The sequence below is a fragment of the Carcharodon carcharias genome, chromosome 13 (genome assembly GCF_017639515.1).
Source record: "Carcharodon carcharias isolate sCarCar2 chromosome 13, sCarCar2.pri, whole genome shotgun sequence".
Taxonomy (NCBI): domain Eukaryota; kingdom Metazoa; phylum Chordata; class Chondrichthyes; order Lamniformes; family Lamnidae; genus Carcharodon; species Carcharodon carcharias.
In genome coordinates this window covers 106,004,383-106,022,614 of record NC_054479.1, presented here as the reverse complement: position 1 = coordinate 106,022,614, position 18,232 = coordinate 106,004,383, and the positions used below count along the sequence as shown (strand labels likewise).

General features: G+C 40.7%; 1 protein-coding gene across 8 annotated transcripts in view; it reads left to right on the top strand.

Annotated features, from left to right (window-relative positions):
• The window catches only part of c13h12orf4 (chromosome 13 C12orf4 homolog), a 91,311-nt gene that overhangs the window by 9,422 nt on the left and 63,657 nt on the right, over positions 1 to 18,232 (top strand). For 4 of the 8 annotated variants that reach the window (XM_041202680.1, XM_041202679.1, XM_041202682.1 and 1 more), the window contains 5 exons: positions 6,072 to 6,277; positions 11,307 to 11,452; positions 12,249 to 12,430; positions 13,109 to 13,208; positions 13,518 to 13,639. In XM_041202680.1, the coding sequence (XP_041058614.1) occupies positions 6,082 to 6,277; positions 11,307 to 11,452; positions 12,249 to 12,430; positions 13,109 to 13,208; positions 13,518 to 13,639 (746 nt within the window). In that variant the 5' untranslated portion in view covers positions 6,072 to 6,081. Of the gene's footprint in view, positions 1 to 6,071; positions 6,278 to 11,306; positions 11,453 to 11,871; positions 11,913 to 12,248; positions 12,431 to 13,108; positions 13,209 to 13,517; positions 13,640 to 18,232 lie in introns of all 8 variants that reach the window. The other 4 variants (XM_041202681.1, XM_041202683.1, XM_041202684.1 and 1 more) reach the window with 4 other exon arrangements.

Genomic DNA, 18,232 nt, shown 5'->3' with positions numbered 1-18,232 from the left:
GAGATCGTCCTACGTGTTTAAAGCTACATTTCTTGAAATATTGTCCTATCTTGTGTAATAAGTTAAATCAAATGCAAAATTCTGCAAGTGTTGAAAATCTGAAATAAAAAACAGAAAATGATGGAAATACTGAGCAGGCCTGACTGCACCTGTGAAGAGAGAAACAGAGTTAATGTTTCAGGTCTGTGACCTTGCAAACGAACTCTGATCAAACACGAGAAGGACAATGGAAAGCAATGAAGATGAACAAGGTAGAAACAACAAACAGAAATCCCATTGGAGAGAGATAGATGACGCCTTCAAGGTAGGCATTCCTGGAAGAGAAGTCACAGTTAAACACGAACATCAAAGCAAAATACTGCAGATGCTGGAATTCTGAAATGAAAACAGAAAATAGTGAAAATACTCAGCAGGTCTGGCAGCATCTGTGGAGTGAGAAACAGAGTTAACCTTCAAGTTCCTCAAAATTAATGCCTGTATGAAGATTCTGAAAATGTTTAAGATGTTGTAATATTGTGAAATACCCATGGACATGATAAGAGATAAAAACACATTAGCCCAGATTTTGCAGTCAGCAGTGGAACAGCACTGTATGCTGCTGACTACACAGGAAAATACAAACTTATCTGGTTTGTTGGCCGCAGTGAGAACTTCCAATTCTTGCTGCAGCATGATCCAAAGTCAAAAGGATCTGCGAGACCTAGTAACATCATGCATTGCCAGCAAAGCCATGACTCCCCAATAATATCACTAGCTGAAAGCACGGCCCTTGAGGTCAGTCTCCAGCTCAAAGGTGTGTGGTGAAAGAGGCTTTGTTCAGGCTGTTACACAAAATTTTAAGGTACTGCTTCCCAATTTTATTTATATTGAATAATTCTGAGGTACAACCTATTGTCACCACTGATCTAAAAGAAGAATCATCAAAAAAATCATAAACATAGAAAATAGGAGCAAGAGTAGGTCATTTGGCCCTTCAAGCCTGCTGCACTATTCAATATGATCATGGCTGATCCTCTATCTCAACACCATACTCCCACTGTCCCACATACCCCTTGACACCTTTAGAGTCCAGAAATCTATCTGTTTCCTTCTTAAATATATCCAGTGACTTGGCCTCCACAGCCTTCTATGGTAGAGAATTCCAGAGGTTCACCACCCTCTAAGTGAAGAAGGTTCTCCTCATCTCAGCCCTAAGTGGCCTACCCCACATCCTAAGATTGCAACCCCTTATTCTAGACCCTTCAGCCACCATAACATGTAGAATCAGTCTTGTCTGGTATTCTGCTGCAGTGAGTATTTTTTTTACTTGTTTAACCTTGTTCTTTATTGATATCTTTTTTTGCTCTTCTCACCTTCACATTGCTCTTCTTTAACTCTGAAGGTGGGTATGTCTGGTTTGTGGATTTTGTAGTCATTCTGAATGCAGCCTTTGATGAGTCAGTCAGGAGGACAGTGTAGGTTATGCCTCTCATTCCTTCCTACATTCCCAGCTTCCTGTTACATCACGGCAAGTTGATGTATCTAGCAGCCTGGACAGCAGAATCAATAATAAAAAAATAGTGTCAGATCCTATGCTGAATGCAGACGTCCAGGTTTCCTGTCTTGAAAGCTTGTGTTCTACAACAAAATCTACTGAACCACGTGAAAGATTCAGGGCTCATTGAAGGAGAAATAACAATCACAGTATGTACACTTTAAGGGCAGATTTATTTCTTTCCTATTTACAATTGCAAAAGAGAACTTCAGGCACAAGTCATTTACTTCCTCTGACCATACCATTGTTTTTTTTCCATTCTACCACTTTGTATCATGTATCCAAGGAGAAAAGCAATGGCCTTTCCCTGTGGTAACAAGTGAGTGAAGGTACACAAACATGAGAGTGAGCAGTTTGGTTTGCTATTTTATAGCCTCCCTGTGGAGAAGTGCCTTGCTTTCTCTCACTTACTTTCTTCCCAATACTGGGGAGAATAATAATAACTAAATCTTTCATGTCTCTTAATAGCAAAACACTCTATTTCCTTTCATGTTCTGATTTTTAATTCCAATGCAAATTGTTACAATTGTTATGTTTTTGGACTGTGTCTTTAATTGAAGGAAAATCAAGAGGTCGTGTGACCTGTTCTGAAGTCTGTTTGACAGCGAGCCTGGGTGGTTTGATTGTTAGAGATAAAAGGGGGCCCAGATTCTTTTACTGGGAAGAAGGTGCAGGATGTTTACATTTGGTAACAAGGACAGTGGCCTATGTGCTAACAGTGGATAGACCATGGCCAGAATGTTGCCGTTGCGCGTGGGGGCAGGCCCGACATGCTGATGCGTAAAATTACGTGCGATGACGCTGGGTATGCATCCCAATGTCATCGCGCGTCATTTTGATATTTCGTTGGGCGGGTGCGCACCAGAGGTGGCTGAGTGCCCACCGAATTGTCAACAGCCTATTAAGGCCATTAAAAAAGCAATTAAAGTAGTTAACCACGCTGCCCGCCCAACCTTAAGGTTGTAGGGCAGGCGAAGAGCCCAAGTGGTCTTCGTGTTTTTCAGGAAACCTCATCCATGGGCGGGATGAAGTTTCCTGAAGGTTTTATAAAATAATTAATTAAATTTTGCAAAATTCACAAACATGCCCCAGCTCATGTGACACTGTCACATGATGGGACATGTTTAAATAATTTTTAACTTCCTTTATTCAAAGGTTTTATTATGAACTTAATCTCCCTGAGGTAGCTCGCTGCGCTTTTTCGTGCGCATGTGCGAAAGACCGCAGGCCCTGACTCTCCCTCCTCTCCCCGCCCGCACAGGTAGAGCTGAGCGCTACAGAACATGTATTACGCTGGACGGTCCTTAATTGGCCCGCCCATGTAAAATGTCAGCGTGCAGCCAATCGCGGGCGATGATTGGCTCCCCGCCCGCTCCTGCCCAGCCCACCCGATGTAAGTAAGATTCAGCCCTATGAGTGGCAGAAAAGTTAGAATATCGTGTTATAAACAGTTGTGCTTTAAATTGTCCATTTACTTCCAAGATAAAAGTGAGTTGGTGTCTCGAGCATAGCTAATCAGTATTTCTACCTAGATTCAAGGCCCATAAGATTCACATCACCATGGAGAGGAGCTTTGAAAGGGAAGGGTCTAAGGTATCCCTGAAAACTCTCAGACAGAAGAGGGAGAGCAGCAATAGGCAGCAAGACATTGGTTCACCATTCAGGAATGTGGGTAGGATCTCGCACTCAGATTGAAAAACCCAACCTCATGAGGAGTTAAAACTAGGCTAGAAGATTCACCTAGCTTGTGCTAGAGAGAGAATCTCCAGGGAGAAACCTCACTGTGAAAGACAGTTCTGGGTTTAAAAGTTCCCAGGCTGAGAAAAGAAAAGAGCAGAGGTAAGCCCTTGAGAGCTAAGTATCACCTTGGACTGGTTCTGGGAAAATTGAATGACTACATAAAGGACAATGTAAAGTATTTCTGTGAAGTGTGTTTTTGGTTGTGCCAAAAGAAGCAGGGGAAAATTCTGTTTGTGGTTTAAAGTATAAGTTGCCTACAAAGTATTTGGTCAATAGTGCATTTACTCTTTTGTTACAGAGAAAATCTTAAAACGTGAAATCTTGTGTTAATCTTTCAACTACTAACTGGAAGTTTGAATTTCTTTTTAAAAGTTATTGTTCTCTATGGGAATCATTTAAACTGGTAAAAAATTGTTCTTAGATGGGAAGTACATACTAATTTATGCATCTTTACAATCATAAGTTCACTGCATCAGCACACACTTGTATACTACATAAGGATAGTCAGCTTGAGACAGTCACATTTCAAAAGACCCCATTGTTTGTAAATATTTAGCACATTTAGATTTATTGGTGGTGTAGTGTTTTGGGTTACAGGGCTTATTAATTTATAGTGTGGTATCTCCCGAACAGGATCTGCTCCTACTAATATCAGTTTTAAAAATTAGTCATGAAAATCATTGTAACTTGTGGGCAATCAGCTCAAATTGTCAAATTACAGATCCCAGCAGCTTTACAGAGCGCTTCAGTGGGATCATTAGCGTATGCTTCTCCGGAGTCCATTGAGGCGCGTTGCAACTTCTGGTTTTCGGCAGAAGTGTGCACGCCAGAGGTTGCTGTGCCATTGCAACCCTCAATAAAAGTGAACATCTCAGCGTTCATCTCTATTGGGGCTGCAATATCTGGGCCATTGTCAAAAATCTTAAATAAAAACAGATTATGGAAATACACAGCATATCAGTCAGCATCTACAATAGAGGATATGATGTTTTGGGTGTATATCCTTCATCAGCATGTTTACAAACTTACCATTTGTTTTCTCTGCCATTTAGGCCAGGATTTTACTTAACTATTTTAATTATTCAGGCAAAACTTTGAAATCAAAACCCTGATGTTTAAGCTGCTATTTTAAAATTTTTGGAAATATTTATAAATTGTGGGAATCAAGTTTGTATGGAGTGGATGCATCTGTGCAATTTATAAACATGATGTACTGATTTTGAGATAGTTGCTTAAGGTTCAGACATCAGCATAGCTAGGCGTAGATAGTATATGCACATGTGTACACTTTTTATCCTCTAAGAAAGCAAATCATCAGTTGAATTACAAGTTTGTCTTGCAACAACTACTTTACAGCCCCAAAGGATCTGGCCAGGAAATTATTGTGCTTCATTTACTGACTTCATAGCCAGTTCTGGACGCATTGGCTATCAAACAGATTTTTGTTCTGCAAGTGAGAATTCCTGGTCCCACAGTAAATGAGGAATTCCACAGCCAGCACTGAGTCCCAGAATAAAACAGCAACATAAAGTACATGCTTCGCATAAGATTGGGGTAAAGTGCCTCTATGGGAAGAGGAGAGAACTGAGGGAAAGATAGAATCCCGGAATGTTACATTTGTATGAACAGGCCAGTCAACCACACATGTTTCTCCGCATATTTTCATTTCACCACATGAAACTATTTTGAAGAAGAGCAGGGGAGCTATCTCCAATGTCCTGGCCAAAATTTACCCCACCACCGACATCACTAAAGAAAAAGATGGTCATTATCATATTTCTGTTTGTGGAGCCTTCCTATGCACAAATTAGCTGCCTTGTATCCCTATTACAACAGTGACAAAATTTCAGAAGTACTTAATGGCTATTATGTGCTTTGCTGCATCCTCAGATCATGAAAGGGACCACATTAATGCACATCTTTCTTTTACTATAGCAAGAAAATAAGAAGCTAATGATGTAACACAATATAAACAAAATTCATTTTCTCCCACCTTGATTGTAATGACAAATTGCAAGGTGTGACAAGTTCTCAACATTACAAATGTATTTCCTCTCTTAAAGAAACATAATACTTTTGAATAGACTTGAGATCATTATAAATATTTTGCTAAAAGAATAAATGTCTTGAATAAGAACATTTCTACATCCGCCTAGTCTCATGATGCTTGCTGTCACTGATGGGACATTAGTACCCTTGCCTTCCAGTGCCTTGTCCCTATATGCTGGGATACCCTCCTTACACCTCTCCACCTCTCTACCTTGCTTTGCTTCTTTAAGACCCTCCGTATAACCTACCTCTTTACCAAGCTTTTGATCATCTGACCTAATATCTTCTTAAATGGCTTGGTGTCAATTTTTGTTGAGACTTTAAAATAGATGGATTTTCTTTTAAACTGTCATGTAAATTTATACTATAAGTGGCAAAAATATATATATTTTTCTTCATTCCACATCCTTCATAAACCATATGAAACAACCTGGCTTAATGAGGCCTGAGAAAATCTGCACCATGTGTATTAACACATGACAAGCAGATTAGCAAGATCACATATGGGATCCTACTCCTGTATTATATAAACCCCTAGGACCTGTATATTGTGCAGCTTAATTTTTGTGCAACCAAAGGTTCTTTCTTCCACACCTTGGATGTGCAGTGCACTGTGTGGGCTCCTTTTGTGCTGTAAGTTGTATGATTCTGAATCTACTGGGACTATAATCAGTTGTACAACAAACTAGTGCAATAATCTACTGTATTATGACCTACTGGTGCTATAAACTATTGTTAATTGTTTCAGAACCAGAGAGATGTTAATGAGTACAAGAATGAAAGAGAATCCTGCAAATTTTCGGCCATCAGAAAAAACATTTGTCTTTAATTTCAAGACAGGACAGCAGTCATGTGTGCTGACTGCACCCATCCAGATCCCTATGCAAGGAAGTATCAATGATTTACATGGCCGTCTTATGCTCTTACATAATCTTCCTTATTTTGTTGAAAATGGTGAGTACGTTAAGTCTTAACTTGCACCAATCCCTGTTTACCTCTCACCCCAGTGCTCGCTGATCCGCCTTGTCAAGCTACATCTTTATTTTAAAATTCCCATCCTTGTTTTCAAAACCCATCCTGGTTTCACCACTGCCTTTCATTGTAATCTCCAACCCTACAACCCTCATATATCTGTATTCCTCTAATTTTGGTCTCTTGAGCATTCTTTATTTTAATTGCTCCACCATTAGTACCCTTGCCTTCCAGTGCTTTGTCCCTATATGCTGGGATACCCTCCTTACACCTCTCTACCTTGCTTTGCTTCTTTAAGACCCTCCGTATAACCTACCTCTTTACCAAACTTTTGATCATTTGACCTAATATCTTCTTAAATGTCTTAGTGTCAAATTTTGTTTTATAATGCTCTTGTGAAGTGCCTTCGGATTTTTATTATGTTAAAGGTGCTAGATAAATCTAAGTTTTTGTTAAGTTGTACTGTAATTTGAAGACCATGTGGCCCATTTTCCAAACTTGTGTTATGCGAGACATCTTGCTTTGGCAATTTAGCATTGCTTAATCCTCCTGCCTCCTCCAGTATTAAGAAATCTCCAAGTTTCCCTTCTTAAACCATCCCTTGTGCTATGAGCCAGCTGGTTGGCCTGTCTGCCCACCCCTTAGTACTCTCTTAGCTAGATGATGAGCTGTGCTGTCTTGTTTATCACACTTCCACAACTAGTCCTTTGCAACATTTTCCATTGTAGTTTGTGTGCTGTTAGTGTACACGTTAAAATTGGCGATTGATTCGTTTTGGTTACCTTCCTTTCCTCCGAAGGAGGCAGTAAGGAGAAAGAAAGAGTACAAGGGTTAGGAAATGCCAAAATTTACATTTTGAAAACAACCCTTTTTGTTTCTATTTAAAAAAACACCCATTTTATTTTGAAATTTGAATGGCATTTATGTAATTGCAAATTTTTGGTTCATAACTAAAAACAATTATGCACTTAATTTTTTTTTGCAGAAATAAACTGGTTACACATGTCTTCTGACTCAAAATGCAGTTTATAATATCTATATTAAATTTCAACACTTAAGAGTATCCCCTTTGCACCTTACACTGACAGTAAGCTCCATGACACTTTGTGCACATGTCAAATGGAACCAATAAATAATTATTTCTTAACAATACAACTGGGGACAGTAGAGTGAATTATACGCTGATCATTCACTCTGGTTATCTGGGTTCAAATGTATTCCAGACTGATGCTCTCATGAAACTCTCATCTGGCTCCTGTGCAATGAAATCCATTTAATACTGATCATGCGTTAACCTGTCATCCAGCATAAAACAGCCTTTAATTTCATGTTATTTTGGCATTAAGTCTTCCTTGGAGTGGTTACATGACAACTGTTTTTTTATTCATTCATGGATTGTGGGCGTTGTTGTCCATCCGTACTTGCCCTTGAGCTGCCATCTTGAACCACTGCAGTTATTCTGGTGCAGGTACACCCACAGTGCTGTTAGGGAGGGAGTTCCAGGATTTTGACTCAGCAACAGTGAAGGAATGGCGGTGATATATTATCAAGTCGGGATGGTGAGTGGCTTGGAGGGGAACTTCCAGGTGGTATTGTTCCCATGTGCCTGCTGCCCTTGTCCTTCTAGATGTTAGCGATCTTGGGTTTGGTAGGTGTTGTCTAAGGAGCCTTGGTGAGTTCCTGCAGTGCATCTTGTAGATGGTCCATACTGCTGCCATTGCGTCGGTGGTGGAGGGAGTGAATATTTGTGGATGGGGTGCCAATCAAGCAGGCTGCTTTGTTCTGGATGATGTCAACCTTCTTGAGTGTTGTTGGAGCTACACTCATCCGGGCAAGTGGAGACTATTCCAACACACTCCTGACTTGTGCCTTGTAGATGGTGGACAGGCTTTGGGGAGTCCAGAGGTGAGTTACCTGCTGCAGGATTCCCAGCCTCTGACATCTTCTTGTAGCCACAGTATTTATATCCCTAGTCCAGTTCAGTTTCTGGTCAATGGTAACTCTCAGGATGTTGATAGTGGGGGATTCACTGATGGTAATGCCATTGAATGTCAAAGGGCAACGGTTAGATTCTCTCTTTTTGGAGAGATGGTCATTGCCTGGCACTTGTGTGGCATGAATGTTACTTGCCACTTATCAACCCAAGCCTGGATATTGTCCAGGTCTGGCTGCACTTGGACATGGACTGCTTCAGCATCTGAGGAGTCACAACTGTTGCTGAACATTGTGCAATAATCAGCGAACATCCCCACTTCTGACCTTATGATGGAGGGAAGGTCATTGATGAAGCAGCTGAAGATGGTTGGGCCTAGGACTATACCCAGAGGAACTCCAGCAGAGATGCCCTAGAAATGAGATGTTCGACCATCAACATCATCTTTTGTGCTAGGTATGATTCCAACCAGTGGAGAGTTTAATCCTTGATTCCCATTGACTCCAGTTTTGCTCAGGCTCCTTGAGGCCTCACTTATTCAAATGCGGCCTTGATATTAAGGGCAGTCACTCTCACCTCTCCTCTGGAGTCCAGCTCTTTTGTCCATGTTTGAACCAAGGCTGTAATGAGGTCAGGAGCTGAGTGGCCCTAGTGGAACCCAAACTAAGCATTAGTGTGCAGGTTATTGCTAAGCAAGTGCCGCTTATCAGCACTGTTGATGACCCCATTCATCATTTTATTGATGATGGAGAGTGGATTGATAATTGACCGGGTTGGATTTTCCTGCTTTTTGTGTACAGAACATAGCTGGGCAATTTTTCACATTATCAGATGGATGCCAGTGTTGTAGCTGTACTGGAACAGCTTGGCTAGGGGCACGGCAAGTTCTGGAGCACAAGTCTTCGGTACTATTGCCAGAATGTTGTCAGGGCCCATTAGCTTTGCAATATCCAGCCGTTCAGCCGTATGCCTTCAACTGTTTCTTGATATCACTTGGAGTGAGCCTGGCACCTGTGATGCTGGGGACCTCTGGAGGAGGCCGAGGCAAATCATCCACTTGGCACTTCCGGCTGAAGATTGTAACAAATGCTTCGGATTTCTCTTTTGCACTGATGTGCTGGGCTCCCTCATTGAGGATAGGGATATTTGTGGAGCCCCCTCCTCCAGTGAGTTGTTTAATTGTCCATTGCCATTCATGACTGGATATGGCAGGACTGCAGAGCTTATATCTAATCCATTGATTATGAGGTCGCTTAGCTCTGTCTATCACTTGCTGCTTATGCTGTTTGGCACACGTCGTCCTGTGTTGTAGCTTCACCAGGTTGACACCTCATTTTTAGGTCAGCCTGGTGCTGCTTCTGATATGCCCTCCTGCATATTTCATTGAACCAGAGTTGATCCCCTGGCTTGGTAGTAATGGCAGAGTGGGGGTTATGCCATGCCATGAGGTTACAGATTATGGTTGAGTACAATTCTGCTGCTGTTGATGGCCCACAGCGCCTATTGGTTGCCCGGTATTGAGTTGCTAGATCTGTTTGAAATCCATCTCATTTAGCATGGCGGTAGTACCACAGTCCAAATGGGTATCCACAAAGTGAAGACAGGACTTTGTCCCCACTAGAACTGTGCTTTGGTCACTCCTTCCCATACTGTCATGGACAGATGCATCTGCAGCAGACATGAGGTCAAGTATGTTTTTGCCTCTTGTTGGTTCCCTCACCACATGCTGCAGACCCCAGTCTAGCAGCTATGTCCTTTAGGACTCGGCTAAGTCAGCCTGTACTGGGGCTACCGAGCCACTCTTGGTGATGGACGTTGAAGTCCCCCACCCAGAGTGTGTTCAGCACCCTTGCCACCCTTAGTGCTTCCTCCAAGTGCTGTTCAACATAGAGGAGTACTGATTCATCAGCTGAGATGGGTCAGTACGTGGTAATCAGCAAGAGGTTTCCTTGCCCATGTTTGGCCTGATGCCATGAGGCTTCATGGAGTCTGGAGTCGATGTTGAGGACTCCCAGGGCAACTCCCTCCTGCCTGTATACCACTGTGCTGCTACCTCTTGGTGTGGAAAATGGAAGATTGTTACACTGAAGCAGTGGGAACAAACTTTTAAAGCTGGGACTGAGGCACATTATTGGGGCAGTTTTTTTCTTCTTCTTCATGAGCTTTCTGCCAGAAGGCAGGCACGGCCCGGAATGCTGTGATCGCCATGGGTAGAGCAAGGAGGTAGATCCCAAATCCACCCTAACCGGAATGGGGATCAAACCCTGCGCCGTTGGTACTAATCTGTTCTACACTAGCCTTCCAGCCAACTGAGCCATCCATTGTCCCCCAGGAATCCGAGTTGCTCCACCACTGGGACTGCAGTGGTTCAAGAAGGCAGCTCACCACCACCACCACCTCAAGGGCAATCAGGGATGGGCAATAAATGCAGGCCTAGCCAGTGATGCCCACATCCCAAATAATGAATTTTTAAAAAATGCATATTGTATTCTGGAAATATGAATGGTGATTGTAGAGGCTCCAATTTCTTTCCATCACATGGCTGACCAGGAATCTCTCCCACTCTTACTGCTTGCCATGAGCGTATGTTGGAAGGATTTACAAGTTGATACTCAACCTGTTTGGCTGCGTTAAGAACGCACCTTCCTTTGCCATCAAGGCCTGGAATGGGGCATGAATCCAGAACATTTGGCTCAGAGGCTGGGACACTCCCACTGTGCCACATGACCTCCTCCTTGGGGCAGGTTAGAGGAACCTTTTTCTATTTAGTTGTATGAAACGTGATCTGGGTGCACTCAACACTGGCTGTCTTAAAAATGGGAGTATGTTCCCCAGCCCTAAAATTTCTCAGCATGATCACAGAAAAATGAAAAAATATACCACATGTAAAATTTTAAACTCTTTATAATATGGTGTTTTATAAATCTGTACCATTCTGGATAATATGTTCTGGAAAATTAGATATATCAGTACAAAATGGGTGAAATTTGATTGCATTTTCATCATTAAATTAATTTATTGGGTTTTTTTGGAGGGAGGGCAAAATACTCATTCAACTCTGGTTTAAATGTCCTGCAGATTTAAAAAATTCTCTTGATCAGTTTGTCGATGAAGAAACTAAGAAGAATTATGATAAAGAATCAGAAGCTGCCTTAGAAAAATTAAAAACCAATGATGTGTGTACCGAACAGTTCATTAATACTTGGGCTAAAGCTTACCATGAGGTAAGTATTTCAAAAATTAAGTCTCTAGCTTTTATCAGTGGTAATACCTGATATGTAAAATGGTAAAACCACTCAGGAAAGATTTTTGTTTCATGCAGGGATAGTGTTAGCTGCACCTGAAATGTAAATCATAAGGTCAGTTCAGAGGACTGTTGATAAAACCCCCATGTGAATAATGCAGTTTTGTCTTCTGTATTTAGCGAGGCTTAATTTTTAAGTGACTAGGATTTAACATAGTAGCAATACTTCTGTGATTTATGCAGTGTTGTGGTATTGGGGATTATGGGTATTGGGTTTGAATGCAACTCGTGACAGACTGCTTTTCTTTTTTGATATTTTGACATATTGGAGTGTTTAATTGTCGAACTTTTTTTTTACTTAAATAAGTGTTTTTTTCCTTCCTTTCCTTTTGGAACCAGAAGAATAACAGCAACACTGACAGACTAGCTCATGATACCAGGTCACAGTATGATATTCATTAAATCACACTGCTAATGAGATTAAATGCATTGTTTAAAAAAAAAGTAGAGAGCACCTATCGTACAGAGGAAGCATTTTGAAAGTAATTTCCTGTATTTTACAGCTACATAATTCTGGTCATTATATGGTTTACAAAATTGCCTGCATTTAGGCTGTTAATACTTTTCTACTTCTTATTAAGCCCTCTGTTCCTATGTCAAATGCCATGTGACAAGTTGGGTTGCAACATTCTATGCCTCTGATCTTATTCTGTATTTTAAACAAATAATACAAGACATCAAGCTGTAATTACTTAATTGTTTTTAATATTTTCTAGAAAACCTTAGAATATGCTAGGCCTGAAGAGCCTAGTTGGGATGAAGATTTTGCAGATGTTTATCATGATTTAATTCATTCTCCAGCCTCTGAAGCTCTACTCAACTTGGAACATAATTACTTTGTCAGAGTCTCAGAACTTATTAGTGAAAGAGACATGGAATTGAAGAAGCTGCAGGAAAGGTTTGTAGTTATCTTGCGTAAAAGTATCCACAGAAAATCCAGCTTTCTGCAACCAGCACCAAGAGGGAATGCCACTCTTATTCAAGAAACTAGCTGAATAATGTTGAAACCACAACGAATGAGACAGTAACTTAATAACCATGGAATTCCAGGCAAGAACTAATTGCTGTTTGATAGGAGTATGTTCTTTGGTGTCGAGTTTATCTGGAAAATATTTTGATTATTTAAATATGGAGTGCTGATAAAATTTAGAGCATTTGATTTTGAAAGTTAGACAGTCCAAAAGTTTGAGGGAACTAAATTGATGGCAGTGGATATTCATTAGTTTTGGGTACATCTCTTTTTATATCTAGCTCTGTACTGCTAGCAACTTAGGGATAATATGTCCACTTGCGATGGACAGCATCCATACCTATAAAAATCTTCAACTCCTCCTTTAAATTAATATTGTGACTAAATTTAACATGTAACGTTTCAGGTTCTTTTTTACTGCTTGTCTTCAAAGCAAATTGAATTTGAGTGATTTACATTTGATATAATCTAGTGCTCAACTGAAGCTTAATCCATGTTTTGATGTGTGATATTACAATTTTTCCCTGTTTTTACTATTTTAGAAGGATTATTATTTTATTCCTGTTCCAAGGAAAAAGAAATACCCTTGTATTTAATTTATTCCAGGCATTCTGTGGAAATGGACAAAGTGATGCAAGAACTAGGAAAAACCCTTACAGATCAAGATGTAAACTTAGTTGCTGCTCAGCATTTTGAATCCCAACAGGTAATACAACTGATTGCAAAAGATTATTTGGGAAAAATGGGAAGTGCTCCACTGAACCTCCACCCATGCTAACTTAATGTGGAGCAAATATTAAAATCTTCATCTCTGATGCTGACTGTAATCTAAAGTACTGTTCTGTATCAGGATTTCTACAGTGTGAACAGGCACTATTCTAGCTGTGTCTGCACATCTCCACTAGAATATACAAAGATGTCTGGTCTTGCTAAGGCCATTGCCTCAAATCCAAAAAAAGGTTAAAAAGACTTATGTTACTTAATTCTGTAATGTGGATAAAATTTCTGTGTTCAGGTATTGGAGAACAAGTGGGCCAACGAGCTGAAACAATTAATGGCAATTCAAAAACAAGAGTACCAAGAGTGGGTAATAAAACTACATCAGGACATGCAAAATCCTAACAACAGTACAGTCAGGTAGGGTACTTATGAATTTGTTTTTGGGTCAGTGATGTTTATATTGCTATCATAAAATAAAGACTTTAAAATGCACCTGCCTTGACATCCTTTAAAATTACTAATTTTGGGGCATTAAACACTCTGCTATATCGATATCTCAAAAACAACGACTTATGCTTATATAGCACCTTTAAAGCCACGGTGCTTCTCAGGAGTATTACAAAACAAAGTATGACATCGAGCCACGTGAGGAGATATTAGATGAGATGACCCAAAGCCTGGCCAAAGAGGTAGGTTCAAATGTTGACACCAAGGTCTCAGGCAGACTTCCTTAATTTCAGGTTGTTGCTAAGGTGAAGGATGGAGAGAGATCTCAACCAAAAGTATTTTTTTAAATTCATTTACGGGCTGTTGGCATCACCGGCCAGGCTAGCATTTATTGCCCATCCCTAATTGCCCTCGAGAAGGTGGTGGTGAGCTGCCTTCTTGAACCACTGCAGTCCCTGTGGTATAGGTACACCCACTGTGGTGTTAGGTAGGGAGTTCCAGGACTTTGACCCAGCAACAATGAAGGAACAGCAATATATTTCCAAGTCAGGATGGTGAGTGGCTTGGAGGGGAACTCGCAGGTGGTTGTGTCCCCATGTATCTGCTGCCCTTGTGCTTCTAAATGGTAGTAGTTGTGGGTTTGGAAGGTGCAGCTGAAGGAGCCTTGGTGAATTTCAGCAGTGCATTTTGTAAATGGTACACACTGCTGCCACTGTTATTCAGTGGTGGAAGGGATGCCAATTAAGCATGTTGCTTTTTCCTGGATGGGGTCAAGCTTCTTAAGTGTTGTTGGAGGTGTACTGATCTAGACAAGTGGAGAGTATTCCATCACACTCCTGACATGTGCCTGTAGATGGTGGACAGACTCTGGGGAGTCAGGAGGTGAGTTACTCGCCACAGGACTCCTCTGACCTGGTCCTGGAGTATTTATATGGCTAGTCCAGTTCAGTTTCTGGTCAATGGTAACCCCCAGGTTGTTGATAGTGGGGGATTCAGCAATGGTAATGCCATTGAATGTCAAGGGACAATGAATAGCTTCTCTCTTGTTGGAGCTGATCATTGCCTGGTACTTGTGTGGCGCGAATGTTACTTGCCACTTGTCAGCCCAAGTCTGGATATTGTCCAAGTCTTATTGAATTTGTACGTGGACTACTTCAGTATATGAGGAGTCACAAATGGTGCTGAACCTTGTGCAATCATCAGTGAACATCCCCACTTCTGACCTTATGGTTGAAGGAAGGTCATTGATGAGGCAGCTGAAGATGTTTGGGCCTAAGACACTATCCTGAGGAACTTCTTCAGTGATGTCCTGGAACTGAGATGATTGACCTCCAACAACCACAACCATCTTCCTTTGTACTAGGTATGACTCCAACCAGCGGAGAGTTTCCCCCTTGATTCCCATTGACTCCAATTTTGCTAGGGCTCCTTTTTCCAGGCATATTTTCTATTTCTTTTTGACTTTCTTTCCACTTAACTGCTTGTCCTGTGTCATTTTTCAACTAGCAAATTAAACATTTCTAAAGCTAAAAAGTTCAACGTATGCAAATTTCTCTATGATTCCTCCATCTGTAGTAATTGGCTTGGCTCAAAGGTTGAACACTGATGAAAGTTAATGCACCCAACCTGTGATTAGCACCGCAATTCTGTAAGAATGCAAAAGTTTATTGAGCTTGAATATAACAATGCATGTTAGGAAAAGTGAAAGGGTAGTACTGATAATCAATTAGGGCATTGGTGCAATAGTTAGAGCTGACCTTGGTTCAGGAGATCAAGATGTAGAATCGGTTTGGTTGGAGATGAAGAGTAGTAGGAGAAATAAGTCATTAGTGGGAGTGGTCCACAGGCCCCATAACAGTAGCCACAGTATAGGACAAAGTATTCAAAAGAAAATATTGTGTGCTTGTGTTAAAGGGACAGCTACAATCATGGGTGATTTTAATCTACACATAAACTGGAAAAATCAGGTTGGCAATAGTAGTCTGGAGGAGGAGTTCTTAGAATGCTTTCAAGATAGTTTCTTAGAGCAGCATGTTTTGGAACCAACCAGAGAGCAGACTTGGTATTGTGTAACGTGACAAGATTAATTAATGACCTCAGAATAAAGGCACCCGTAGACAGCAGTGACCACAATATGATTGAATTTTACATTCAGTTTGAAAGGGAGAAGAGTGGGTCTAAGACCAGTATCTTAAACTTAAATAAGGGCAATTATGTGGGGATCAAAGCTGAGCTAACTGAAGTAAACTGGGAAACTAGACTAGAGGATAGATCAATTAGAGAAGCAGTGGCAGAAATTTAAGGGGATATTTCAGAGCATTCAGAATAAGTACATTCCTACTATAAAGAAAAGTTTTAAGGGGAAGACTCACCATCCATGGTTAATTAAAGATGTTAAGGAAAGCACCAAACTTAAGGAAAAAGCATTCAACTCTGCAAAGATGAGTGGCAGGACAGATGATTGGATAGAATATAAAGAATGGCAGAGAATGACTAAAAGGTTAATCAGGAGAACGAGATTAAAGTATGAGAGGAAGCTAGCTAGAAATGTAAAAACAGATAGCAAGAGTTGCTATAGGTATTTAAAAAGAGAGTGTTGGTCCTCTAGAGAGTGACAGTGGGGAGTTAATAGATAATAAGGAAATGCAGAAGAAATGAACAAATATTTTGCTTGCGTTCATTATAGAGGATACAAAAGACATTCCAGTAATAGTTGCAAATCAGGAGGTGAGTGGGAGGAAGGAAATTGGTGAAATTGAAATCACTAAGGAAACAGTACTGAGCAAAATAATGGAGCTGCAGGCTTGCAAGTCTCCGGGTCCCAACGGACTACATCCTAAGGTCTTAAAAGAGGTAGTTAATGAGGTAGTTGATGCGCTGGTGTTAATTTTCCAAAATTCGCTACATTCTGGAAAAGTTCCGTCAGATTGGAAAGTAGCAAATATAACCCCTTTATTCAAGAAGGGAGGGAGGCAGAAAACAGGAAACTATAGGCCAGTTAGCTTGACATCTGTTGTGGGGAAGTTATTAGAATCGATCATTAAAGAGGTTATAGCTGGGCCCTTAGAAGAGCTCAAGGCAATAGGGAGGAGTCAGCATGGTTTTGTGAAACCAATTTATTGGAGTTTTTTGAAGGAATAACTTGTGCAGTGGATAAAGGGGAGACTGTAGACGTACTGTACTTGGATTTCCAAAAGGCATTTGATAAGGTGCCACATCAAAGAATATTACGGAAAATAAAAGTGCATAATGTAGGGGGTAACATACTACTGTGGATAGAAGATTGGCTGGCTGGCAGAAAGAGAGTATGTGTAAATGGGTCTTTTTCTGATTGGCAGGATGTGCCGAGTAGAGTCCCACAGGGGTCTGTACTGGGGCCTCAACTTTTTACAATTTACATCAATGACTTGGATGAGGGGAGTGAAGACATGGTAACTAAATTTACAGATGACACAAAGGTAGGTAGAAAAGTATATTGTGAAGACAACATGAGGAGGTTGCTGATGGATATAGATAGATTGAGTGAGTGGGCAGAGATCTGGCAAATGGAGTTTAATGTGGGAAAATGTGAAGTTGTTCACTTTGGCAGGAAGAACAAAAAAGCTGAGTATTGCTTAAATGGAGAACAGCTACATAATTCTGAGGTGCAGAGCGATCTAGGTGTTTTCTAGTATGTGAGCTATAAAAAGTTAGTATGCAGGTACAGCAGTAATTAAGGCTAGTGGAATGCTTTCCTTTATTATGAGAGAGATTGAACATAAAAGTAAGGATGTTATGCTTCAATTATACAGGGCATTGGCGATACTGTACCTCATACTGTGCGCAGTTTTGGTCTCCTTATTTAAAGAAGGATGTAAATGCATTGAAGGCGATTCAAAGGAGGTTTACCAAATTGTTACCTGGAATGAGTGCCTTGTTTTATGAGGAAAGGTTGGACAGACTTGTTTCCACTGGAGTTTAGAAGTGTGAGGGGTGATTTGATTGAAGTATACAAGATCCTGAACGGCCTTGACAAGGTGGATATCGAAAGGATGTTTCCTCTTGCGGATGAGTCCAGAACTAGGGAGCACTGTTTTAAAATTAGGGGTCGCCCTTTTAGGAAAGAGATGAGGAGAAATTTTTTCTCTCAGAGAGTTTGTGCGACTTTGGAATTCTCCGCCTCAGAAGGTGCTGGAGGCAGGGTCATTGAATATTTTTAAGGCAGAGGTAGATAGATTCTTGTTAGGCAAAGGAATCGAAGGTTATCAGGGTTAGATGGGAATGTGGAAATCAAAACACAAAAGATCAGCCACGATCTTGTTGAATGGTGGAACAGGCTTGAGGGGCCAAATGGTCTATTCCTGTTCCTATTTCTTATGTTCTTATGTTGATCCTTGCAACCAAATACATATTGCATGTGCGAACTATGCTTGAATTGCACATATTTTGAAAATAGTGGCTTTAGTTCCCAATAGCCTTTATACTAATTGTGAAATTACATTTGCTAATCTCTTTGGCACAGTGCATGAATAATTCAGTCACATATCTAAGTGAAGAAAACAGGATTATTTTTCATTTTTAACC